Raw genomic sequence first — 21619 nt, forward strand, 5'->3', positions numbered from 1 at the left:
GGCTTGGCTGGGCTACACTTGACCAATTTCGAAGAAGTGCAAAATTGGTTGGATGAATGGTTTCGGTCCAAAGACGCGTCGTTTTATTGTCGCGGTATTCATGTATTGCCAGAGAGATGGCGAAAATGTTAGCTAGCGAGGGACGATACTTTGAATAAACCATTTTTTGTATTTTTCTTGAAATTTTCCATTTTTTATTGATCAAAAAAACCCGGAAACTTAGTTGCGCACCTAGTAATAAGCATCTCATTTAAATAATTAAATTTGTTGATTATAATGGCCAATAGAGTCGATTAATATTTCTACTTGTTATTATTTGTTTGGCAAAGTAAATGTGATTTACTCGTTTTAAATATAGAAAAAGTTATCTAAATGTAATTGCAAATATATAAAATTTACATCTACAATATTTTTTGAAAATATTTATATTTAAATTTAATTTAATTATGCAAGATTTACAGTATTAATATTTTTATAAAATTTATAATATGCAAGATAATAATTATTTTTGGTTATACAAGATTTTAGCAACTTTGAGTTTTTTTAACTTCTAGTTCATACCAACGTCGTATTAGCCAAGATTTTCTATCTTGTATGTGCCAATCATCAGTATCTGAAGCAATCCATACTGTCATAGAAGCACTTAATCAAATTATGCAACATTGGATTAAATTCCCAACAGAGCATCTTGATATTGAACTTATTAAACAACAGTACAGTATTTTATATATAGTAGATATTATGTTATAACCAAATATTTTTATAGATTAATAATTTTTATTGTTATTATATTTATTATTATTACAGGTTTTGGATTCATTGTGGATTTCCGGGCGTAATAGGTGCCATCGATGGTACTCATATAGCAATTTGGCCTCCAAACAAAGAGCGGAAGCATTTATATATAAATCGGAAATTATATCACTCATTAAATGTTTTGATAGCAAGTGTTGCACCTTGCCGATCTGGATTTCGGCAGCAAGCTTACACTTAGGTTTATAATTTACAACGTATGCGAGGCGCGCGACTGTGAGCGATTCTCTAGTTTCGCGAATTCGAAAACTCCGAAGAAGCGTATTTGTCAAAGGCGACTTATAGACTTCTCTTATATACGCGCACTCACGGCTCACCAGCCCTCATTCCCCCGATCAAGCTACTCGATCCACCTGACACGGGGAGAGGGCTGAAGCGAACACGCGAGTGCCGCGTGTCGCAACCGCGTATACGGAGGCGAAAGTCGGGAACGAACTCGATTCAGGCTCCGAGTCTGAACATTCTGCCCGCCTTGTCTACCAGACGAAATGACGCAGCATAGGCGTGCCGCCCGCCATAACACGCCGGCGGGGGCAAACAACGAGTTTACACAGCATTTACTAACTCACGCGAAGAGCGAACAAAGGATGTGACAAGTAAAATTACAAATGTACAATAAATATGTTACAAGGTGGGCCAAGATTCACGCCCTACAGAAGGTCTAGGTTTCGCGATCGGCCTGCGGCTATTCCTGCCATCCACAGGTCTTGAATGAAAATTTTGCCGAATATGAACACCGGCGCCGCCCAACCCAGCGGTCAAAAAACCGGGCCACATCCGACAGCACTGTCCGCTTGGTAGAGCCTGTCACCCTGGTCGGGGGTGCCACGCGCAGGGTCAGCAGGTCTCCAAGGTAAAGAGCCTCTAGTCGATAGACTAATGTAGGTAAGGGAAGTCGGCAAATTGGATCCGTAACTTCGGAATAAGGATTGGCTCTGAGGAGTGGGGCGTGTCGGGCTTGGTCGGGAAGCGGGTTTGGCTGACGTGCCGGGCCTGGCCGAGGTGAACCGATCGGCGTTCTCGCGCCGGTCCCGGGGATCCGAGCTCGGTCCCGTGCCTTGGCCTCCCGCGGATCTTCCTTGCTGCGAGGATTCCGTGGCGGCGCGAGCCGTCGTGGTCGTCCTCTTCGGCCGCCATTCAACGCTCAGCTCAGAACTGGCACGGACTAGGGGAATCCGAGCAATCGTCAGCAGGATTCCAGATCACGCCCAGGGTGCTTATCCCTTCCCTGTCATGGAAGAGCTTCGCCGACGATTCCCCATCCGGGCACAGCTCCGGTATGTTTGCCGCCCACTTACTTAATTCAAGGCTTCCCCGTCCTGAGGATTGCCACGAGCTGGCGTTGGGTCTCCAGGGCTTCTTTATAGGTGTGGCCGCCGCCGAAGAAGTCGTCAATATAGCGGTTCTTTCTAAGGACCACCGCTCCTAGAGGGAAGACCTTGCACTCGTCGTCTGCTAGCTAGACCAATACACGGAACGCGAGGTAGGGGGCCGAGGCCGTACCATATACAACGGTTAAAAGGTAGAAGTCTTGGACTTCCGCGGCGGGGTCTGGGCGCCACAGAATGCGTTGAAGATGGGGGTCGTCTGGGTGGACACGGATCTGTCGAAACACTTTGACAATATCACAGGTGAATACAAAGAGGAAAGGCGCCAGCGGGATAAGATTAGCCAAAGTTCAGAATGTAGCTTAAGACCAGATAGTAGCAGGTCGTTGAGGGAGCCAAACAGCGTGCAAATATAACCGCCTCCATATGACCCAGGCGCAGATAATCGTCCATGAACGTAGTGTGAACGTAGTGTGACAGCGGAGGCATCGCACTCTAGAAGGGCAATTTGATACGGAATGTTTCGTCCTGAGGCAGTTGAAACACGCTCCTTGTCTTTTCGCGTATTCCCGGCGTTGAGGCACCGGCATTTCTTTGAATCGCGGACAATAGTTAAAGAGGTGGTTACCTTGGCAGACAGAGCATCGTCTATTCGAGCCTGCGGTTCCAGGAGCCGAAGCCGCCAAGGCATTTACCTTGGCCTTACGATCCTGTTTAGTAGAGGAAGCCGCGACAGCAGTGGCTGAACCCTTGGGGTTCGCGGCGTCCAAGGCTCTTATCCGAATCTGCAAGAAATCTTGAAGCTGGCGGAAGGTAGGAAACTCCGAGCTGGTTCGCAGCAACGCCTCCCAGAAGAGGCGTGATTGAGAATCAAGTTTCTCCACAATTACATGGACGGACCAGTCGTTCCAGTACGTCACTGGTCGGCCGAGCGACTCAAAGGAGCACTTTGCCTGAAGCGCGACACTGATTAGTTGTTTCAGATCCGCCGATGATGCCTTTGCCATGGCTGGACTGGAGAGGAAAACACGCATATGCGTACAAAGCAGAACTCTCCTGTTATCGTAACGAGAACTCAGCTCCGTCCACGCCATCTCGTACCCCTTGTCTGTCAGCTCCATGTTGGCGACAACTGCGGCCGTCTCACCGGTCAAGCTAGCCTTGAGATATTTCAATTTTTGAACGGGGGCCAGATCTGGCACTTCGTGGACGAGAGACCTGAACAGGTCGCCGAAACTCTCTCACACCAGTTGTTCTCCTGAGAACGTCGGCAAGCTTATTTTCGGCAACTGAATTTGTTTGATGAATGAAGACGAAGAGTCAGCTCTAGAAGGGGCCACATCATCTTTTATTAAGCCTGTAATCTTGGAATTAATAGCGATATAATTATCCTCTCCCAGATAGCCAAATGCAGAGAGTTTGCTGTCATGTTGCCAACAATCGTTACTGCAACTAATTTTGACAAACTCGGGCTAAGGTGAGACAGCATTGTGCTTGTCGGGTTGAACTCATATGAATTATATTTCTATTAACAGCAAATTGATTGCAACGTGACAGCATCATTTGTGAGGGATTTGTGATAGCAACTTGACGACTGCTCGTGTTGTCAATTTGTTATCCGTGATTAACAGCATATTGACTGCAAATCGACGGCAACTTGAAGGCAACTTGTTATCATCGGTATACATCCGCAGCTAACAGCACGTTAATAGCAACATGACAGCAACATATGTCAAATAATGAATGCTGCATGTGCTGATAAAATGCCAACAAAACGTGCTGACCAGGCCTGTGCGCGTTGCTGCTGCGCACTGCAAATATTTCGAAATAACATCAACAATATTTAAGAGCTAAAAGAGAATAATAAACTTAGTATTTTTAAGACGAAACTTATGTCCAGAAATGTCATTTTTTCTTTGCAAATGACAATAAAATTAAATCAGAAGCATTTTTTAAACAAATTTCAAGAACAACTACTGTTTCAAAAATGCTATAACAATACTCATTGTCATTTTGCAAAAAATATGACATTTTCTGACATGAGTTGCCATTTCAAAAAAACTTAGTTTATTATTCTCTATTAACTTTTAAACATTGTTGGTGTTGTTTCGAAATATCGCAAACGGTATTCCATAATGCTATTTTTAAATTTATTACATGTGTGATTTTTTAATAAATGTATAAACAAACATGTCATAATAGCAATTTATTTGTACAATCAGTATATTCTGATTGATATATCAAATGCATTATAAAAAAAATATATATTGCAAGTGATACGAGCATATAAATAAATGGTTTAAGTGTCGAATAGTAGAATATAACGCTAAAAAAAAAAACAGTCGGGTCACTGGGACCCATAGTGACTGTGGAGGGCGATACGTCTATGGGCGATTTTAGAAATAATTATACAAGATACCCGATAATTTTGTAGAAAACTGAAGTATGAAGGTAGATTGGCTCAAACTGAAAGGAAAAGTCATGTACCATTTTGGAATAATCGCAATTATTATTAAGTAAAGAATTCAACTGTTTGAGCCAATGTACTGCGAAAAGCTGTAGACCAGACTATATTGATACAAATATTTGCACGTCAAGAACCACGATTTGGACTTTATTGCCCTTCTCTTAGCTAGACTTATATCGAATTCTTGACATTTTATGTTGGGCCTTTCGTTTCTCTTTTGCACATGAACATTCAGTTATACAGGCGAAATCATAAACTAAATGTTGAGATATTCGGAACTTACATTTTTATGTATATATACGGTCTTATCCATAATTACTCGTCATATAATACTAATGACTAGACTTCATGTCGTGTTTGCTATTTGTACTCGTCCAATGGTACCGCTTTATCTTTATCTTACATCACAATGTTTCTTTTTTTCCAGCAAATATGGAATTGGGGGAACAATTGTAAACTCGAAAACGTTCAAATAGCAACGTTCCGTTGCAGGTACAATCTATCTTTTCTGATTTTAACGACGTCCTGTATTTGCGTCGTTCGATAGTTAAAATATGAAAATTTGTGACATGCCATATGTGTTTTACACACCGACTAACAATTTTGCAATATCGATTATATAGCCATATATATGTATATATATTTGAATATAGAAACATCTATTACTTGTACAACGATTACAATGTACATTCACGATTGTTAGTATTATAACAGAATGTGAGATAGAATTGTGGTCTCAATAGAAAATCCTTTCTATTGAGAACCACGACAACCGTGAAGTTAATGTTTTATTAACGAGAGTTTCAACATTGTATAGTTTGTACCTGCTGATCGGTATGCTACACGAGTCCTGTCATTCAATTTTGTTTGAAAGTATCAGTCTTTATAATGATGATAAGTAGAAATGTTTACAGCAGAATCTGCAGATTATTTATCACATGGATAAAGACACCGTGAGATGTACGCTTGTATAGTACGTTCAACAGGCTTACGACATACGCCGCATATTTTTATATTTTTCGCAAACTGCACACGCCAATAAATAACTTAATATCAAAGAATCTCAGTTATGAACGCCATCATTCGGATCGTTCACGTTCGGATCGTTGTTTTGCATTCTGCGGTTCGCCAAGTAAATAATTTTCCGCCTCGAGTCGCAATCGCTGACGTCGTCCTATTTCCTCCCTATTCATCCTTCTCGTTACATTTCGATTTCTTTGCTTTCCAAAACGTACCGCCTCTCCCACCTCTCGAAAAAAATTCATCCCTCAATGGTGTTGGAAAATGCGAATTCATGCACACCGCATCTATAAATTAAACAGATAATACAAAAAGTAATTAAATCAGTATTTATTTGTATTCTAATTTAGTACTATACATGCATATATTTCATAAGTCGGAGTAACTTACCATATATACTTTAATTAATTTGGTATCAAACAATGGAAGATTTCCCCGCTCCTCCCAAGCCGAATAATTTCGAATGGTTTCATCTGCCATTACTTCCTTCATGCAATATTTTATTGCATCATGTAAAGTAAACCCACCAATATAATGTAGATACTGGACCTGTAATAGAACAATATGAATTTTAATTTTACATAGTAATTTCATATATTTATTCAATTACTATATTTATAGTCGAGTTCTACTACTTATCAAAGTTTTTGAAAAACTTACGGCATTTTCGTACTCTTCCTGCGAAATATTATTAAAATCTGTTACTTGTTGCACTGATTGTAGCGGAAATGAAGGTGGCTTTGGAGGCATGATATTTATCCGTTTATGTAATAATTTGTCTAACTTAGTGTTTATACTTCTGCAAAAAAAACATTATTATTTTACACGATTTTTCAATACAAATCATATCATCTTTCTTCTTATTTACAATTACTAATAATGGCTGAGTTCCGATATTTTCTGCCAGTAAAAATCTATAACATATGTGACACGAACTATATATTTTCAATACTGACAGTAAATATCGGAACGTAGCTACTATAGTAAATGCACAGATTAACTATATTAATTAATTATATTTTTGTTTAGTCCCGCTATAAATGTAAAGCAGCCCTCTTGAAACTCCATAAGTCCTCTATCAAATATGATCTCTATTTTCCTCTTAAATTAGGTATTTGTTTCTTAAGAATAATGTGTGTGAGCGCGCGCGCGCGCATAATTTTTACCATATCTGTTATATGTAATGGTACAGATATGGTACAAATTATGCGCGCGCGCGCTCACACACATTATTCTTAAGAAACAAATAACAAGAATTACAATTAGCACTTCGTTAGATAATTCCTAAATAAAGCATTTACTCACTGATAATGTTCAGTCAATTCGTTGCGTAGGTCTCTGAAATGACAATTTAAAAGTATATGTTATATTTACATGAATACAATGGTAATTGTTTATTAATTAAGATAAATATGAAATAATTATGTAACACAAAAATCATTTTTTCAAATCAGCTTTTAACAGATGATACTATAAATAATGTATGTAATATAGACGTATGTAATTTGTTGCTCTGTTTATTATTTCTGCATTATTTAGTTTTATATTACATTAGCTTAAGCTGTCCGGCGTTGCCTGTCGAGGAATATACGTGAAAACACATTTTACTCCTTTTCACCCGTCAGGGGTAAAATTTCTAAAAAATCCCTTTTTAGGGGGTCACGTGCTTATGTCCATGGAAGAAATATACTCCCCAAATTTCATGTTTCTAGGTTTAGGGGTTTGGGCTGGGCGTTGATGAGTCAGTCAGTCAGTCAATCAATCAGTACATATATATATATATATATATATATATATATATATATATATATATTAATTACATTTGTTACATTATGCTATTTATTGTAACCGTTACTGAAAACCTTTGACAACAAAAATAATAATATCAGTATCATCTGATGAAAGCTGATAGAAATTTTTTTTCTAAAAAGAATCAACTTACTGAAACTCTTCCTTTGAGACAACATTGCTTAACTTTTCGTGCAGGCGCCTAATATCAATTTTTTAAAATATATACATTATAATACTTATATTGAAAGATGTAAATATATATAATTGCATGCTTCGCATATTATGTGTGATAGCTACGTACCTTATTTCTGTATCTCGTGACCCATTATCGCTGTGACCCATTGTTGCTGTGACATTGTTTGAATGAATACGTCCATCAGGTATTAATGGAATAGGATTCTGTTGATTTATAGTTGCTGCAACACAAGGACTTTGTTGGGAAAGTCCATATATTGCTTGACCTGCATGTGGGGTCGTTATTGTAGCGGCCGGATGATAGTATGTCTCATTTCGTGGATTTAAAGATCCATACAATGAAGTATTTGGAAGATAATTGTCCTAAAAAATATAATATCCATGCACATGTGGACTTGAGCTAAAGTGAGGAATAGTAGAATTATTCTCAGTCATAGTTACATTGAAACCTGATGTAGACTTCAGTGGTAACAAATCGGTGTATGTTTTTTTGTTTTGAGGTACTGAATACTGTTCAGTACTTCCATTGACATTTGGTGGACCATAAAACGGCGCCACTGCATTACTCAATGGAATTGGACAATTATTAATCATAGAAGGAGAGGCATATTGACTATGGGTAGCAGCAGCTTCGTTTTCTTTATTAGTGTCTAATATATTTCTTATATGATTAATATCATTTTTAACGTTAATAGTCTGATTAAGATTATCATTTCGACTTGCGTTAATTTTTTCTATTTCTGACGATGAAGTATTTGCGTATTTTCTAGGCGGTATGATTTGGCGAGACGGATGACCTAAGCTGCAAATAAAATTGTTTATTATTATCTTAAACAATTGTATAAACGATTACTTATTTTTAATAGCAAACATTCAAGCATATCCCAGTAAAAACAACCTAAAAATGATGTCGAAGTGACATCAAATTGATGAGGAGTATACATGTTAAAATGAGTGATCAAAATGATGGCAATATAACTGTATAACGTCCCATATCATGATAGTGATTTGGACTGTCATTTTGACGTCTGTTTGACGTCAAGATGACAGTCACCCTGTACAGGAATATAAATGCACGATTTAAATTAAATTATAATAAACAAGAGCAAAATAAGGACAAAATATATTATTAAATATATTATATTACACACGGTACAACAGTTCATAGAAGGGTTAACATTATTATAAATATACATTAAAAAAAAAACAATAATAAGGAGCTACGAGTTATCACTTTTGGTTACTTAATACGTTAACCAAAGGATTATACGCGTCATATTATGATAATATTTTTGTATTACGAGTCGCAATAAAGCCTTAAGAATCAGAATGACGAAACATTTCACCTTTTATTTTGTCAATAAGTGCCTGATGTCTCAGGAAACTCCACATCCTAAAAACCTTTAAAAAGATTATATTTATTATATATAACATAAAAAAGTAATAATAAAATAAAATATTATACCTTCAGGTGTATTCGGTCGCTCATATTTGTATCGATGTCGCGAGCATTGATTTATCCGTTTTTTAAAATCTTCTTCTGACAATGGCAACATTTTATAATACTAAAAATCAAATATCATGAATTACTTTTTTATAAGAAAAATATTTATATTTATTTATTTATATTTCTTTTTTTCATATCTCATATTAGGTACTATACTGTTAATATTGCATTACTTCTCTGCATTCCCAGCAATCCCAGCCGTTCAACTTTGCTCTGTCAGCTTTACATCGCGTGTTAAGTTGCTTTGAAATGTTCTTTCTTTTTGACCGTCTATAAATAATGTTTTCATTAAATATATAAAAGCAATTTATATTACTACAATTATCAAGTGATATTTACACATTAAACTTATCCAATAACGTGTTTTTTTAGGTGGCTTGTTTTCTGTGTCATCCAAATTGAAATGATCCATTTCATTTCTATTTGCAGTTTGTTCTGCAGGCAAATAAAAAGTTTCGTCTTCGCAAACAAAGTCATTTATATTTCGAGCTTCAATACATTTTTTAATTTGAATATCGGTCACGTTATGCGTTTTGATTGGTGAAAGATAACTTATGTTAACTTTATCTTTCAATGTAACATTTTCCATTTGCGTAGAAGTATGTTTAGGCGAAGGACATGACCCAAAATCTATACGCTTTATAGGAATTTTCCTCTTAAGTTTTAAAAGCTCATTAATTTTTGACGCAACAGTTTTTTCCGTAGGAGTGACTTATATCACATCATCATCGGAAATTTCACTATTGTTATTCACTAGTGTTGTAGCGGTCTTATGTTTGTTCACACTTGAGGACAGTTCCAGTTCTTCATTATTTTTGACTGGATAAAATGCAAATCGAGATCTCTTCCTTCGATGTGGTGTTATAGACAACATCGAAGGACTTTGTGGCTGATTATTTTTGTCGTTATTTTTGTGCGTATCGGAATTAAAATTAGTAGGACTTATATTCATTGTATGTAACTTCAACATATCCAATGTATCCAATTCCAATAATGGGATACTGTTGCTTTCTTGTACATTAGCGTCATTGTTGAAATGTTGTGACATTGCTTCATCCTTTGTTTTCGTACAAGGACTATTAACTGTCATTGGGGATGGAAACTGGCTACAAAATCACATATACATATATAATAATTAAGCAATAAATTAAAATATGTTTACACACATAAATATAATACCGAATTTTACTTGTATTCTAGAAGGTCGATTATGTATTTTAAAACTTAGTGAAAATTACAAAAGTGAACGAATTCACCAGATGTAAACCAATGAAATTATAAATATTCTAATAAATTCGCTCACTTTTGTCATTTTCATCAAGTTTTGAAGTACACAATCGACTCCCAGGTAGAACAGAGAAAGTCATGGTAAACAACGGTTTTGACGTCATATTGACATTAGACCTGTTCGTTTTCGCTGCACTTCTGAACTAGTGCTAACTAGTGCTTAAGTTACAATGAAACAAATATATTTTCTTTTATTCTAACTTATTGCACTAGTTCACTAATAAAATTTTCTTTCTCACTTTTACCAAACTTCAAATAGTATATTTGTATTTCATTTTAAGTACAACGAGTGTACATTAGTATTCAGCTATACAGAACAGACTTAATTATTTATTATCAGTAGGTTCAGCTCTGTTCTCTTTAGCTGAACTTTTTACATTGTTCATCTTTCCTTTTTCTCTCTCCAGGTTGGAAAGAAAAATAAGTAAAGATTAACGGTGCAAGAAGTTCAACTAAGACTGCGTTTGGAAACTTCACTCGAGTGCACACCAGCATCGTTTTATGTTTATTACTTACTAAAAATTGAATAAGGACAGAAGCTGGTGTGTACCTGAGAGAAGTTTCCGAACACAGCCTAAAAAGAACAGAGCTTATATTAAGAAGACAGGGCGACAAATTGAAAGTATTTTGTCATTAAGTTATCGTGTCAAAAACATATAGCACACGTTTTTGAAAATAGTTAATGTATGAAAAGTAAATTATACTATAAAAGTAAAAGCACAAGATATAACAAGGTAACAAAGTAATGTATTTGCAGAACAATAGAGTACTAATAAACTAACCTTCGCTACAGAGTAGCACCCGTAGCGAATCGTTTGACCACATAACGATTGGATACCGTTTAAGTGGACACGCTCAGTTGGACCCGCACAATATTGGACACCATACATCTTTATCATTGTACGGTTACGTATCATTTGCAGGATAATATTTGCTGATATTTGTGTATAGACAGTATACATGTAAGGCTACCGTTCCTCCCCCGCAGGCACGGGTGGGTGTGAGTAGATCTCAGTTCGCGTGATAAGTTGAAAACCCATGTGGAACCGCGCAATTGTGCGGTGTCTAAGGCTGTGTTCCGATATTCACTGTCAGTACTGAAAATCTGTAGTGTACGTCACGTAAACTTGCAGTGAATATCGGAATGCAGCCTAATTATGCGGTGTCCAATATATACGTGTCGAATTGAGCGTGTCCAGTTGAACGGTGTCCTAATATTGTTACGTGTCCAAACGGGGTACGCCTGTGGATAAACATAGGTCGAGCTCATACAGTACGTCCTCGAAATTTGTGATAAAAATTCATTTTTTGTACAATTATTTGCGAATAAATTATTTTATAAATAATTTTTTTTCTCATCTTATATATATATATATATACACAAAGTCTACAAATTTATTATCTTTCAAGTGTTTTTCGACATTGCAGTGAAATGAGTCCCTTTAAAAAACAAAACTTCAAAACCTCACGTGACCAAAAACCGATTTTTAAGTTATTACCGCGTCAACGTTTACGGAGATTAAATTTATTGCGGCAGAACAATCAAAAGGATCGCAACATACGACTGGATAACTCAGTGATAGATGCGAATAACTCTCATGTTAGTGTAGTCCCAGTGTCTGAATACCATTGTTCGTTTGATCAAATATCTCATGTCAGCGAACATAGTGAAATTTCTTCTGTAGGCTCAATAAATGTCAGGAGTTGTAGTTCCCTCTACCTTGAAAGGAACATTTCACCTGCAACATTTCAATCTAATGAAGATGATTGCGATTTAGATGCAGGCGTGAATACTTTTTGTGAATCTCTTGCGACAGCTTTCGGACGAGGAAATCTTACACACACTCAGGGAAATATAATTTTAGAGACATTACGATCCTTACCGTGTTTCTCGTATCTTCCGAAAGATTCACGAACATTATTAAACACTCCACGCAAAGGCCCTATTATTTCTATAGTTGAACCTGGAGAATATTTGCACATAGGATTTGCTAAAGCTCTTATCAGAATTTTGCAAAGAACATCACCGAACTTAATTCCAGATGTAATAAAAGTAGATTGGAGTACTGATGGTGCCAGATTAAATAAGTCGGGTAATATGCAAATTTGGCCGATTCAATGTTCTATAGCTAACATCGCTAATTCCAAACCTGAAGTTGTAGGCATCTATAAAGGGCCAAAGAAACCACTAAACATTAATATATTTTTTAATCAATTTATTGATGATGTTCTTGACAGTTATTGACAGTGGTGGTATTTTATTTCTAAAAAAAAAATACCTGTGGAATTACGAGCCTTTATTGCAGATGCACCTGCACGTTCTTGGGTACTGAATCATTTTGGACATACTTCCAGTAATCCATGTTCTAAATGTCGAGTTACTGGTACTCGATGCGAGAATCAAATGGTTTTCATGGGCATAAATCATCGCTTGCGAACAGATGATGAATACATTAAGTTAGACGATGAAGATCATCACAAGGGGCCGACTCCACTATCTCGTTTACCAATGGGTCTAGTTTCGCAAGTGCCCTTTGAGTATATGCACTCGATTTGTATAGGTGCCGTCAAAAAACTATTGACTGCATGGATTACTGGAAAGTATGGAAAAAAATGAAATTATCTGGTCGAAATCAAGATAAAATTTCAAACCGACTTCAACGTATTGAACGGTATTGTCCGCGAGAATTTGCGAGAAAGCCAAGATCATTGGCCGATTATAAAGATTATAAGGCAACTGAAGGTGGTCAATTTGTTTTGTACACTGGACCAGTCGTTTTACAAGGTGTTATGGAAAAACAAGGTTACATGCATTTTTTACTTTTTCATGCGGCGATACATGCATTGTGTCACTCACCGATTTCGCAAACATTGTTGCTTTTTGCCAAGCTTGCTTTTGAAAAATTTGTTGAAAAATGTCCTCAATTGTATAAAAGCACTTTTCTCTCGTACAACATTCATGCATTGTTACATTTAACAACAGATGTTGAACGCCTAGGACCTCTGGACTCTTTCTCAGCTTTTCCGTATGAAAATAATATAACGTTCTTCAGGAAATATTATAGAAAACCTCATCGTCCTCTGCAACAATTTTTCTATAGAGAAGCTGAGAAAGAAGAACGAGAGAAATTAAAACCTTTAATTGATACCGATAACATTAAATGTTTTGGAAGACACGACGAAGGTCCTTTATCTTTAGAATTTTTAATGCATGGTTCTCAATGTAAAAAATTGAAGACTAGGAGCATGTTTATAAGTGTTGATTCTTTAAGCGATAGATGCTGTATTCTTCGTGATTTGTCAGTGTGCCTTATATACAACATTTTAGAAGTTAATAATTTACAGAATAATAACTTCTCTTTTCGCCAGTGATAGAATAACAATTAAAGTAACTTAAATCGACTGTAACTGGCAATATATAACGTCTTTCCGATATGAACATAGAAAAAACTGTAAGCCAACTCACTTTGTCGGATTCACACAGCACTTTTTTCGGATCAAATCGAGGCAATAAAATTTTAAACTATTCAACTTAGAAATTACATCAACTGACCAAAAGTGATGGTCGAAATTAATAATGTCTCGATTTGATCCGAAAAAAGTGCTGTGTGAATCCGACAAAGTGAGTTGGCTCACAGTTTTTTCTATGTTCATATCGGAAAGACGTTATATATTGCCAGTTACAGTCGATTTAAGTTACTTTAATTAATAATTTACATTATTTGGTACTAAAAAAATTTGAGATAGTCGAAGATTTTTATGATGTTGGTATCCCCTCTTCACTCATCGGTATTTTCCAATGTTCCGTTCTAAGTAACAATTTCAATGTTGTATCTATTAATGAAGTGAAAGCTAAATGTTACTTGATGCCATGCTGGACAAATAATGACAATGATGAAGGTTCAGATTCTAGTACTATTGAGGCCGATGAGCCTATCGCAGGGAAATACATTGTTTCAGTTCTTTTATAGTCACAATACTTACCATATTTTTACATATTACCACATTCATTACACGACGATGCAATTCGAACACCTTTTATAAATTTAGTTTGTAAGAGAAGAACTAATGTAAGCCTTAACAAAATCTTATTAAAAATGTAATAGTATGTGTAAAAATGTAAGTTAGTGGAAGAGTAGTACATTACGATTATTTTATTGGTATATTGTCTGAGTTCCATATATTCAAAGGTCTGTACTGATTGAGGATTAATTCGGGAAACATAGATTCCTAATCGAAAGTTGTTCTTTCTTTACCCCTCTATACGATCCTTAAGGGGTAACGCCACTCTAGAGTCCCAAAAAAGCCAATTTTTGATAATTTTTTTCAGAAATACAATAATCATAAATTAAAATCGGTTTAATTCTATTTATTATCTATATATTAAAGTATTAAAAAAATTTTTATTAATTTTTATTGACAAAATGGCGGCGCCAGAGCCATTGATCCAAAGTGCCTTTTTGCGGAAGTCGTCCAACGGGCGGAATCAAGGCTCCTATAATTTCTGAGCTGGAACAAAAATTCAAAGATTTTTGAAAAATATATAAGATTTTCTATAGAAGTACCTATGGGAATTGCGAAATATCATTTTTTGTAAGAATGGTGCATGCAGAGATGCCAATGGTGCTGTTTTGCCCGCTGTCTGCGCGCCTGGTGGGGGTCACGCACACACCTGACGGAGCCGTGTACGTGTGCGCTGGGCGCTCGGCGGCGGCTCGGCCAGCTTCGGGCGGGTAGAAGAGTGCAGACATACACTCGGATGTCTCGTTCTTCCGCGAGTCGTAGCGTAGCCATAGCCGGTTCATCGAAAGTCGTATGCGTTAGCGCGTCGGCTGACTTGGCTCGTCTATTATGTCTCGCGTATCCCTTCTGATGTTGATTTATGAATAAAATATATTTTATGACATTGCAGATAAATAAAATATCCCTTCCCACACTAGGCGCAATACACTGTGTCTCTTAATTATTTAAAAGTAATGAAAAAATCATTTATGTAATTAATAAATTTTACTAACAAAAAATGTTAGTAAAATTTATTAATTACATAAATGATGTCTAATGAAATTATATTATCTTTATTCTGAAAATAACCTATATAAATTAAGTAAAGAAATAAAAAACAGAAAAAGCGTAAATAATAGAAATCCACTCTTGGCCAATATGTACGCTTTCTTCTAAAAAAATCTTGTTATTAATTTAGAAAGATGACTTCTGTTTGCAATTCTTACATTTTTTTAAATAAAAATATATTACTGTACATCATCAGCACACTGCGTAATTTATATTTTCTCTTTACCATATACGATTATATATTTTTAATCCATTTATTTTAATAAATATCTATACATATTGTTGGAATACATTTGCTGACTTAATATGACTCATAAAAATGTAAAATTAAACGATGACTTTCAGTTTTTATTTTATATTTGCGGTTTATTATTAGTAATAAATCAATAAAGAAATGGAAAGTTTTAAAATATTTATTTTTCTTACAATTATTTGATATCTATTTATAAAATGTGTAATTTTATGCTCGTAATCTTGCACTTTTTATTATCAAATTTTTCAATATGTTATCAGCAATCTTTATAATCTATAAATGCATATTTTGGTGTAATAACATGGTGTCTTTTCATAATAATGTCTGAAAGCTGTACTTTGGATTATCTTAAAAATGAGAACTGACTATATTAATACTAGCCTAATTCATATTTATTATAACACCTCTATTTCACTATATTAATTATATGATGTTTTAAATTGACCTCTTCAATCGAATTATTATTTGTTCACTCTCAACATGCTTTGCGTTACCGTGTGTCTGTGAAGTTGGCATATCATTTTCCAGCAGATCAAAAATAAAAGGGAGTTCTTGTCGCATGCAGTCGAGTTCTATAGTTCCTGATACTTTTTAGTAATAGTTCTGTTGATTTTGACAAAAAAAGTCCATTGAAAAAATTATCTGCTAGTTTTCCGAAATCTCGGAGTTCCGGTTTATCTAAAATATTTTTCGAATAGTTCTGAGCATATTGAAGCATTTTCTACAGAGTTCCCGATACTAGCAATGTTGAATAATTTTTTTATAAATTAATACCCCTCCGAAAGCCGAGTATTTAGAGAGAATAGGGTGATATGCTGTACGAAATGTCGCAGTTCCGGTTTATTTAAAATATTTTTCGAATAGTTCCGAACATACTAAAGCATTTTCTACAGAGTTCCCGACCCTAGCAATGTTGTATGATTGTTTAAAAAATTAATACCGCTCGAAAACCGAGTATTTAGAGAGAATAGGGTGATATGCTGTACGAAATGTCGCAGTTCCGGTTTATCTAAAATACTTTTCGAATAGTTCTGAACATACTAAAGCATTTTCTAAAGAGTTCCCGACACTAGCAATGTTGAATAATTTTTTTATAAATTAATACCGCTCGAAAGCCGAGCAATTAAATTTTTTAAACAATCATACAACATTGCCAGTGTCGGGAACTCTTTAGAAAATGCTTTAGTATGTTCAGAACTATTCAAAAAGTATTTTAGATAAACCGGAACTGCGACATTTCGTACAGCATATCACCCTATTCTCTCTAAATACTCGGTTTTCGAGCGGTATTAATTTTTTAAACAATCATACAACATTGCTAGGGTCGGGAACTCTGTAGAAAATGCTTTAGTATGTTCGGAACTATTCGAAAAATATTTTAAATAAACCGGAACTGCGACATTTCGTACAGCATATCACCCTATTCTCTCTAAATACTCGGCTTTCGGAGGGGTATTAATTTATAAAAAAATTATTCAACATTGCTAGTATCGGGAACTCTGTAGAAAATGCTTCAATATGCTCAGAACTATTCGAAAAATATTTTAGATAAACCGGAACTCCGAGATTTCGGAAAACTAGCAGATAATTTTTTCAATGGACTTTTTTTGTCAAAATCAACAGAACTATTACTAAAAAGTATCAGGAACTATAGAACTCGACTGCATGCGACAAGAACTCCCTTTTATTTTTGATCTGCTGGAAAATGATATGCCAACTTCACAGACACACGGTAACGCAAAGCATGTTGAGAGTGAACAAATAATAATTCGATTGAAGAGGTCAATTTAAAACATCATATAATTAATATAGTGAAATAGAGGTGTTATAATAAATATGAATTAGGCTAGTATTAATATAGTCAGTTCTCATTTTTAAGATAATCCAAAGTACAGCTTTCAGACATTATTATGAAAAGACACCATGTTATTACACCAAAATATGCATTTATAGATTATAAAGATTGCTGATAACATATTGAAAAATTTGATAATAAAAAGTGCAAGATTACGAGCATAAAATTACACATTTTATAAATAGATATCAAATAATTGTAAGAAAAATAAATATTTTATAACTTTCCATTTCTTTATTGATTTATTACTAATAATAAACCGCAAATATAAAATAAAAACTGAAAGTCATTGTAATGTATTTGCATGAGTACACGCGCTCCATCATGTTCACGTGCGTGTGCCGTGATGAGAGAGCGACAATGCCGTGCTGTGTGCCGACGCGAACGACAGTCCTCCCCGAGCCAGTCTCGAGTAAGCTCTGAGGTATACGTGTGTTCTTGATCGACGCGCATTACATATATCACACTTTAATATTGTACTTGAATAAGTCACAATAAACTAATATGACGACACTTCATTGCCACCTCACCCCGGAACATGACAATTTGGCGACGAGGATGGGATTCGAACCCACGCGTGCACAGCACGGCATTGTCGCTCTCTCATCACGGCACACGCACGTGAACATGATGGAGCGCGTGTACTCATGCAAATACATTACAATTCCTCCTTCTTAAGTTTGAGCCTTACTCTTTTTAAAGCGCGTAAGTTATAACGCTTGAGAAAAATATATACTCTAATTAAAGTGAACGCGTAATGATACAGTATTCGAAAGACGCGTGTATTCGAACGGAGTAGTACGAAACATTGCATAGCAAAAAGTGCTCGGCAAATCGCATATATTGTAATAAGTGACAATAGTGCCACTATAATTATTATTTGGTATTCGAATGTCGACTAACGAACCCGTGGACATTGACTATACGGGAACCGCGTGGATCCAGACGATTAATAAGCAACAATTAATCGACCGCCTAGCGCGTTTAGGATTGGAATTCGACGCAAATAGTGGCATCGACGCGCTGCGAAATATTCTAAGGAAACATATCCAGCGTGTAAACCAAGAGGAGAGAGCTAACGAGACAAAAACAGTACACACAATGGCTGAACACAATTCCAGTTCTTCGAAATTAGAATTCATTCTAGGCAAAGACGATTGGGAGATTTACACAGAGAGATTGGAATTATATTTCCTTGCAAACGACGTGAAGAATGAAAAGAAAGTCCCCATATTATTAACGAAAATAAATCCCGAAACATATAAGTTGGCAAGAGATTTATGTGCACCGGATAAGCCGGGCGCAAAAACATACGACCAATTAGTTAAGCTTATCAAAGACCATCTAAATCCAAAGCCATCAGAAACAATGGAAAGGTATAAGTTTAACCAAGCGCAGCAAGCGGCGACAGAATCGGTGGCGGACTTTGTTGCACGTTTAAAACATTTATCGCTAAACTGCAATTTCACGGACGCAAACGTAGTAATACGAGATCGACTTGTTTGTGGGTTAAGGGACCATGCAACGAAGAAGAAACTATTGAGCGAAACCGACTTAAAATACGAGAATGCCTATAAAATTGCACTAGCCATGGAAGCAGCCGAAAAGGATGCAACGGTAACGGAGAAGACGAACACGGAAGCAGCGGCAAATACGAATTTGGTAAACTGGACGCAGAAGCCTAGGCAGCAACGACAGCAACAAGGAAGGAGAGGTCGGTCGAACAATCGCGGACGAGGGGGACGAGGCAAAACCTACAACAACAACAACGCATTGAAGTCATCATTCTCGTCTAATCAGAGCACGAATCGCCAAGCACCCAGTTGCTACTGCTGTGGGGGCGCGAACCACATGGCACGAGATTGTTTCCACCGTTACCAGACCTGCCGCGCCTGCAAGAAGAAAGGACACCTTGAAGCGATGTGTAGGGCGAAGAAGACTGAAGTCCAACATGTGCAGCCCGCAACGGAGGATCACCGAGAGGAGGAAACGGCGCACGACTTCTACTTCGCAGAAGAAGACGACAACATTTCAAGGGTCGGTAACGTAAACAGTGTATACGACGGTATTCGGGCAGAACCTATGTATGTAAATGTATTTGTAAACGATGTTGCGATAGATATGGAAGTTGATACGGGAACGTACACGACGATAATTTCGGAGGAAGTTCAAAATAAATATTTTCCGGGTATTCGAATTGAAACGATGGACACAAACTTAAAAGCTTACGGAAAAGTTTCCTTGAAACATGTAGGAATTGCAACGAATTTAAAAGTTAAAATCGGTAAGAAGGAAATTCAACAGTTAAAAATGGTAATTATGAAGGGAGCGGGACCAACATTAATTGGCAGACAGTGGCTGCAAGCCTTTTCTTTATGGCCATTAACATGGAAATCAGCTGTAAACGAGACGTTGAATTGTAATAAAATTGATTTGAATTGTATCGCGCGAGAATTTCCGAGTAAATTCCCTAAGCTTTTTGGTCCAGGTCCCGGATTGTATAATAAGGGTGTTCTAAAATTAGTATTACGAAAAGATTCAGAGCCCAGAGCTCTTAAGGCTAGACACTTGCCATTCGCATTAACGGAAAAAGTTGAGGCCGAAATTAAAAGATTAGAGTCACTGGGTCATCTAAAAAAGGTCGATGTGAGTGAGTGGGCCACTCCCATTGTGCCTGTAATAAAGGCAAACGGAGCAGTAAGGATTTGCGGTAACTTCAAACTTACGGTGAATCCATGCTTAGTAATGGATCGTCATCCATTACCTTTGATCGATGAAATTTTTATGGCACTTAGAAAAGGAGAGAAATTTTCTCAGATAGATTTAGAACATGCTTATATGCAAATCCCTGTAGACGAGTCAAGCCAAGACTATTTAACGATAATTACACATAAGGGCCTATATAAGTATACGAAAATGACCGACGGAGGGGATAGCATCGGGTCCGGGCGATTTTCAAAGAAAAATCGAACAATGTCTCGCAGGTATCGACGGCGTAATAGCGTACCTCGACAATATTTATTGCACAGGTGCAAACGATGAAGAGCATTTGCGAGCTCTTAACATGGTATTCACACGTCTCGAGGAAAGTGGCTTTAAAGTCTCCTTCAAAAAATGTGAGTTTTTTAAAGATCGATTAGATATACTAGGATTTGTTATAGATAAGAATGGTTTGCATAAGTCAGTTACAAAGGTAAAAGCCATGATTAACGCACCCACTCCGGCAAATAAGAAACAATTAGACTCATTCATCGGTTTAATTACCTACTACGGGCGATTTTTACCGGATAGGGCGCGAGAATTAAAACCACTTTACGAGTGTGCAAAAAAAGCGACATTTGAATGGACGAAAGATTGCGAAAATGCTTTTAAGTGGGTGAAAGCAGAGTTAACGTCACCTAAAGTACTTGCGCATTTTGACCCGGAGGAAGACATAATACTCGCTTGCGATGCATCGGCATACGGTTTATCGGCGATATTGTCGCATAGATATAAAAATAAAGCGGAAAGGCCGATTGCATACGCATCAAAGGTTATACCAGATTCGGAATTAAATAGAGCAATAATCGACAAGGAGGCTAGCGCTATTGTATTCGGTTTTAAAAAATTTTATAATTATATCTACGGAAAGAAAATTATTTTGAGAACAGATCATAAGCCTTTAATCTATATTTTCGGTCCAAGACAAGAGATTCCACTAACAGTGGCAAGCAGACTTCAAAGGTGGGCTTATTTTCTGTCAAGATTTTCTTACGACATCGAATATATACGGTCAGGAAGCAACGGAAATTGTGACGCGTTATCTAGACTCCCTGTCGATGACAAAACTCCTATCTTTGATAACGAGTTCATTGCAATTAATTATGTAGAGGAAGCACTCGAAACTCTAAATGCGGCGGAGATTGCAAGAGAAACGAAGCGTGACAAAGTATTAAGCAAAGTACTACGATACGTAAATGACGTATGGCCTAGGGTAGATACATTGAACGAGTATGAACAGAAATTGTATGCAAAGCGCGACGAGATAACGGTG

At 36.6% G+C, this 21619-nt stretch overlaps 1 protein-coding gene and 2 pseudogenes across 1 annotated transcript; 2 read left to right on the plus strand and 1 right to left on the minus strand.

The window, feature by feature from the left end:
- Positions 1–594: 594 nt before the first annotated feature.
- Positions 595–21619, plus strand: part of LOC139783362 (putative nuclease HARBI1) — a 39057-nt pseudogene continuing 18032 nt past the window's right edge.
- On the minus strand, positions 1963–12124 carry LOC139783371 (uncharacterized). Its single transcript, XM_071722521.1, has 14 exons — positions 12036–12124; positions 9461–10227; positions 9295–9391; positions 9080–9179; positions 8961–9015; positions 8056–8411; positions 7721–7977; positions 7571–7618; positions 6934–6966; positions 6289–6427; positions 6019–6177; positions 5911–5915; positions 2837–3359; positions 1963–2238 (listed from the first exon to the last, which is right to left on the minus strand). The coding sequence occupies exons 4-14, from the start codon at positions 9101–9103 to the stop codon at positions 1963–1965; spliced, it is 1875 nt and encodes a 624-aa protein (XP_071578622.1). The 5' UTR covers positions 9104–9179; positions 9295–9391; positions 9461–10227; positions 12036–12124.
- Positions 11841–13780, plus strand: LOC139783363 (uncharacterized; annotated as a pseudogene).

This window comes from Temnothorax nylanderi, unplaced genomic scaffold, assembly GCF_030848795.1.
Source record: "Temnothorax nylanderi isolate EJ_2023f unplaced genomic scaffold, tnyl_v1.0 TNYL_tig0493_pilon, whole genome shotgun sequence".
In the NCBI taxonomy this organism is placed as follows: Eukaryota; Metazoa; Arthropoda; class Insecta; order Hymenoptera; family Formicidae; genus Temnothorax; species Temnothorax nylanderi.